The 6,772-nt window shown below is 41.3% G+C and overlaps 1 protein-coding gene across 1 annotated transcript; it reads left to right on the top strand.

Annotated features, from left to right (window-relative positions):
- Positions 1–1,161: 1,161 nt before the first annotated feature.
- Positions 1,162–5,632, top strand: LOC102206382 (alpha-(1,3)-fucosyltransferase 7). The gene is made up of 2 exons (XM_005733624.1): positions 1,162–1,216; positions 4,372–5,632. The coding sequence occupies exon 2, from the start codon at positions 4,424–4,426 to the stop codon at positions 5,459–5,461; it is 1,038 nt and encodes a 345-aa protein (XP_005733681.1). The 5' UTR covers positions 1,162–1,216; positions 4,372–4,423; the 3' UTR covers positions 5,462–5,632.
- The last annotated feature ends 1,140 nt before the right edge of the window (positions 5,633–6,772 follow it).

Below are 6,772 nucleotides of genomic sequence, written 5' to 3'. Positions count from 1 at the left end.
ACTTCAAAAACCATCCCAATACCCTTGATTCACTCCGCCACACTAATTCACTAATGACTCTCTGGTCTTTACCATGTGCATGAGAAACATGCCTCACCCTCTCCCAAGGTGATTTGAAAAATAGGTCGCAAAAATTGTGTCTGGTTGACTTTTTTTTTTTTTCAACTGGTTTATTTTTCAACTGGTGCCTTAGTGTATTTGAATGAAGAATTGAATGTAGAATTACAACTTCTATACTATTAGCACAGCTCTAAAATTAATCCAAACAGTTATTGTTTCATACAGCTTTCAGACACCTTTATGGTATCAGTGGGACCCTGTTGTTTGCCTCCTATACAGTGCCTCACATCAGCACTCAAAGTACACAGTACATTTAGAGCTTGGTATGTACACCTCCCAACACTGTGCATCACTTAGCATGAGCAGATATGAGCATTAAGGTGAATCTTGGGTGACAGCAAGAGAAAAAGAGCATTTCAAGGCGAGGGTTAGAGAATTAAGCTGATCAAAAGTATCACTGAACAGGAATACTGGGCTTCTGTGGGAAGTTTTTGCACAGTCTACCAGGTTCTGATAACTACAACTTCATAAACAATTTTAAATGTGTAAGTCAAAGCTGAGGCTGCAGAGGCACTGGTGGGAGGCCACACTAAAAGGCTGAAACGGTTACATTGTGGTTGGCACATTCATTGAGCGGTGTAACCCAATGCCCCTTTTCTCTGCAGAGATACGGGAACAGGAACAGGAAGACCAGCTTGTGGTTTACGAATCGAAAATCAGCAATGGCAATGTTTTTGACTCCACTGGTGGCTGTGCTAGTTCTGCAAAACAGAATGCATGAGTGATTTAAGAAATACCTAAATGAGTGTAAAACTGGGTGGTATTGGTGGCAGATGTCTGTGGTAACTCTAAAACCAGCTGAGTGCGAGCATAAACACACCACACTGAGAGTCGGGTGAATGTTAATACAATAAATCATCAGCTCTGCCCTCATGTGTTCATCTGAAATTACTTCATGATAAATGATAGTGTTTGTTTCTGCTGATGGCTGATCAATTAATCACGCAGATTAACAGCCACACCCCTCGCCCACACTCTCTGTGTGTGAGGCAAGAAATGAGTCACAGGATTTGGCATAGGCAGGGTTTCCTTTATGTTCTTTAGATTGAGCAGGAAAAAGCTTTACCAGCCGTAGACTGCTTGGTATGGTACCCAGGTAAGCAGCACAAACTTGTTTTGATTTGTTTTCAGCTGCTAGGCTGTCTTTGCTTATTATAATCATGAAATACGGCTGTTTGTGTGTTCAGATGCATGAAAAATGGGGAAAAGGGTTTCCTTTTTCTCTCTCTTGAAACTGTTCTGTTCTTAGACGCATGTTTGTGGTGTTCCCAGCTGTCACTGTGCCACTTTCATTTCAGTAGACTGCTGTTTAACAAATACATGAAAGTGATCAGAAAAGGAATGAAATATAGTCAGAAATAATTACCTTGACGTTTTAATTATTCGATGAATATTTGATTATTATTAAAAGAAATGCTGGCATTTAAAAAAATTGAAACCTAAATCATTTCTGTAGCAGCTACAGTGTGTGTAATGAACATACTGCAGGAGCAGAACGATGACAGGGGTTGTGTACACACAGGTGCAGCGTTCGATACTGTCGACCATAATATCCTATTAGAGCGATTAGAACATGCTGTAGGTGTTACAGGTACTGTGCTGCAGTGGTTTGTATCATATCTATTAATGGTTAATTATGGAGTTCCACAGGGTTCAGTGCTAGGACCAATTCTGTTTACATTATACATGCTTCCCTCCCATATGGAAAAGAAATAGTAAAAACATATATGATTTACTCATGAAAGTGGCCACTTTCACATTACTTTCATATATTTTTTTAGTAAGTATATAAAACATACAAGTTTCATTATATAAGTTTTCACTCTTGTATGCTTTTCATACAAGTTTCATACAAGACAGATAAAAACTTTATAAGATTTATAAATATATTTTCCATATGGGCTTAGGCAGCATCATTAGAAGACATAGCATACATTTACACTGCTATGCAGATGACACCCAGCTCTGCCCCTGAAAAGCTTAGAAATATGATATCTAAGCAGATTCTTACTCTGGATGGCATTACCTTGGCCTCCAGTAACACTGTGAGGAACCTTGGAGTCATTTTTGACCAGGACATGTCCTTCAACACACATATTAAACAAATATGTAAGACTGCTTTCTTCCATTTGTGCAACATCTCTAAAGTTAGAAATATCCTGTCTCAGAGTGACGCTGAAAAACTAGTTCATGCATTTATTACTTCCAGGCTGGACGACTGTAATTCATTATTATCAGGAAGTCCTAAAAACTCCCTGAAAAGCCTTCAGCTGATCCAAAATGCTGCAGCAAGAGTCCTGACAGGGACTAGAAAGAGAGAGCAGATTTCTCCTGTTTTGGCTTCCTGTTAAATCCAGAATTCAAAATCCTGCTCCTCACATACAAGGTCTTAAATAATCAGGCCCCATCTTATCTTAATGACCTTGTAGTACCATATCACCCTATTAGAGCACTTCGCTCTCGCTCTGCAGGCCTACTTGTTGTTCCTAGAGTATTTAAAAGTAGAATGGGAGGCAGAGCCTTCAGTTTTCAGGCCCCTCTTCTATGGAACCAGCTTCCAGTTTGGATTCAGGAGACAGACACTATCTCTACTTTCAAGATTAGGCTTCAAACTTTCCTTTTTGCTAAAGCATATAGTTAGGGCTGGACCAGGTGACGCTCAATCCTCCCTTAGTTATGCTGCAATAGACGTAGGCTGCTGCATTGAATCATATCTGTTATTAACCTCTGTCTCTCTTCCACAGCATGTCTTTATCCTGTCTTCCTTCTCTCACCCCAACCAATCACAGCAGATGGCCCCGCCCCTCCCTGAGCCTGGTTCTGCTGGAGGTTTCTTCCTGTTAAAAGGGAGTTTTTCCTTCCCACTGTCACCAAAGTGCTGCTCATAAGGGGTCATATGATTGTTGGGTTTTTCTCTGTATCTATGAAGTGCCTTGAGGCGACTTTTTTTTTTTATAATTGAAGTCTTTATTTGTTTTTAACATTTCACAACACGAAAACAAACAAAACAACCAACAAACAACAACAGGAAAGGAAAAAAAAAAATAATAATAAAGAAAAAAAAAAAAAAAAAGGACAGTTAACTCAAATCTTTAAGTCATTCCTTTACTGAGTGCCTACACAAACAAACAGTGCAGCAAGCGTACAACATGACTAAAGATAATTGCCCTGACCAAATAAGTTCCAACCATCTCAGCCAAAAACACGTCCCCACGATTTGTCAAAACCCTCCCTATCATCATTAATCCTAGCCAAGAGTTTTTCATACGACACCATTTTCAGCATAGTTTCTTTCCACCTATTATATTCTGGAGGAGACGGTTCCTTCCACACACTGAGAATAACTCGAGCTGCTGCGATCACCCCCACCTTTATAACCACAAAGTCATATTTTGAAACCCCAGGTAATACTGACTGATCCCCTAATAAGCACAGTCTTGGTGACAGGGGTATCATCAAACCAATCCACCTTCCTATTTTGTCCAATACTTTTTGCCAAAAGGGATAAACTTTCACATTCCCAAATAGCATGTATAAATGTCCCTGGATCTGAACTACATTTCCAGCATACATTACTGGGACTAATTCCCATTCTATAAAGTTTGGATGGAGTGAAGTACCACCTGTGTATTAATTTATACTGAGTAAATTTACCCCTGGCCTCTCTTATATATTTATCAGAGAATGACAAAATTCTGCGCCAGTCTTCTTTAGAAATTGCACAACCCAGATCCCTCTGCCATATAATCCTCAAGTTTTCACATATCTCTTTTTTTGGATTGTTAAACAGTTTGTAGAAAACCGCCGCCCAATGTGCTGTACTGGACAATTCTAAAAACTCCACCACCTCATCGAGCTTTGAGCAAATTTTCCTTTGGTAACACAATCCCTTATTTGTAAATATTTCCAAAAATTATTTTCTCTTATCAAACCGTATTTTCGGGTTATTTCAGCAAATGACATAAACACTCCCCCTGAGTAAAGATCACTTATCCTGCGTATGCCTTTGACAAGCGCCTTGAGGCGACTTTTGTTGTGATTTGGTGCTATATAAATAAAATTGAATTGAACAGGTGTCATGTACGAACAGCAATTTTCCATATTAGATCTAAAATAAAATAAAATGAAACTGTTGCTACATGCCTGCCACAGTTTCTGTCTTGGTTGATTACATCTTGCCCATGTGCAGTTCCTACACTGATGAGAGTGTGTGAAAGTAATATTTCTGATCTACCCTTCCTTCCCTTTTAGTGTTCCATACCATTGATCGGTGGCCTTTTGACCTGGAATACACCCAGCAGCCATGACAACATCTGGTCCCAGGGCCTGCTTTATTCTCACCTTGCATGTCGTCATTTTTCTCTCACTGCTGTTCTACAACAGCTTCTTGACCCACCGCGAGCTGCAGAGTGACCCCAACGGTGCTCATGGAGACATCAGGATTCTGGTGTGGCACTGGCCGTTTGGCCGCTCCTACAGTCTGGACGGGAACAAATGCCTCAAGATGTATAACATCAGCCGTTGTTTACTCACTGATGACAGAGCTGACTTCTCTGCTGCCGACGTGGTTGTGTTCCACCACTATGAGCTGAGCAGAGGTCTTTCATCTGTGCCCCTACACCTGGATCGACCTACGTCTCAGCACTGGGTGTGGATGTCCTTGGAACCTCCTGTCAATAATGTGAAACTCACACATTTCAACGGCCTCTTTAACTGGACGATGAGCTACAGGCGTGATGCAGACATATCCATTCCTTATGGGCAAACAATGCTGGGAGGTGATAATCTAAGTTTTCCAGCTGCTCCAAATCGCTCCTGCTTTGCCAGCTGGGTGGTCAGCAAATACAAGCCTCAACAGACTCGGGCTGCTTTTTATCAAAGACTAAAGAAGCATATCCCCATAGAGGTGTATGGCAGGTGGAACAAGAAACCCTTGCCAGACAAGAAGCTTTTGCCCACCATTTCAAACTGTCTGTTCTACCTTTCTTTTGAGAACTCTGAGAAAAAAGACTACATCAGTGAGAAACTCTGGAGGAACGCTTTTCAAGCAGGGGCTGTACCAGTGGTTCTCGGCCCCAACAAGGCCACCTACGAAGCCATGACCCCCCCACATTCCTTTATCCATGTAGCTGATTTCAATAGCCCAGCTGATCTGGCAACATATCTGAAGGTTTTGTCTGCAGACAGGCAGGCCTATGAGAAATACTTGGAGTGGCACAACACCTACCGAATTAAAACCTACAGTGACTGGAGAGAAAGGCTGTGTCAGATCTGTGTCAGGTATCCCAGTTTACCAGCCAGGAAAGTCTACCACGACCTGGACAGCTGGGTGAACAGCTAGTGTCTGATTTCTTCACCAAAGGTTTCAGACTGCGGATTCTGCTGAGTTTCCACATGCAAATGTAAAATGCAGAACACTTGAAGTACAGTGGAAGAGAATTTGTTGCACAGTCAGTTAATTTTGGTAAACGGTGAGAAACTGCAAGTTGAAGCAGGTGGGTAGATTGCTAATAATCACGTTACGCATGTTCGAACTACAGGTAAACGTGCCACTGAACAAGAAGCACGGTTTTTGTTAGTACTGACTGCTGGTGTGCAGTATCGTCTCAAAGGACATGAGCGATGGCAGATACACACTACAGATACATTTCATTACATGGTCCCAGACTGAAATAATAATTCAGGGCTCCATGCTGGGCCAGTGTTTTATTTAGGGCGATTCTTAGTGAGCAGTAGCAGATATATATATACAGATATGCATTAAATCATATCTGTTATTAACCTCTGTCTCTCTTCCACAGCATGTCTTTATTCTTTCTTCTTTTTCTCTCCCCATCCGGCCGCAGCAAATGGCCGCCCCTCCCTGAGCCTGGTTCTGCCGGAGGTTTCTTCCTGTTAAAAGGGAGTTTTTCCTTCCCACTGTTGCCAAAGTGCTGCTCATAGGGGGTCATATGATTGTTGGGTTTTTTTTCTCTGTATCTATGAAGCGCCTTGAGGCGACTTATGTTGTGATTTGGCGCTATATAAATAAAATTGAATTGAATTGAATTGAATTGAATATTCTCCTGCCACTGCTGGACATTTCTCTGCTGTTTATCAGAATATTGGTGCCCCTTCCTTGGAAGGCGCATTAACATTTGCTTACTTTGTTCAATGCCACTAGTTCAAATGTTCTTGATGTTCCTTAGTGCACTAGACCTAAAACTGATCGCTGGTTACACGATGTCACTCGGGCCTCAGAAGGACGTGCAGGAAAGCGGAAAGAAAATGGAAAAAAGATCAACTCCAGATTTCCTTTCATATGTTAGGAGGAGCCCTGTTTCTTTATCAGGATGCTGTTCGAAAAGCAAAACGAAGTATTTATCAGATATCATCTCTAACTACAGCTACACGCCCTGTGTCTTATTCAACATCATTAATTCTGTTGTCAACCCTCCACTCACCACACATTCACCCATTTCCCCAAAAAACAATCAGTTCTGTCTCTAAACTCCCCTTCCTGTCCAAAATCCTGGAAAAAGCTCCAGATTAATGACATCTCAGAAACATTCAGCCTGGTTTTAAAGCGCTACATAGCACCGAGCTTGTGCTTTTAAACGTTTTTAATGATCTTTTATTAATTGCTGACTCTGGTAACTCTGCTATTTTAGTG

The sequence above is a fragment of the Pundamilia nyererei genome, unplaced genomic scaffold (assembly GCF_000239375.1).
Source record: "Pundamilia nyererei isolate P.nyererei 1_Seehausen unplaced genomic scaffold, PunNye1.0 scaffold00053, whole genome shotgun sequence".
NCBI classification, from domain to species: Eukaryota; Metazoa; Chordata; class Actinopteri; order Cichliformes; family Cichlidae; genus Pundamilia; species Pundamilia nyererei.
The sequence above is the reverse complement of the archived record's forward strand: the minus strand, read 5'-3'. Positions and strand labels throughout refer to the sequence as shown.

Bases quoted from the DNA above. Each gene is read 5' to 3' on its own strand.
- LOC102206382 (XM_005733624.1), top strand. From the start codon at position 4,424: ATGACAACATCTGGTCCCAGGGCCTGCTTTATTCTCACCTTGCATGTC.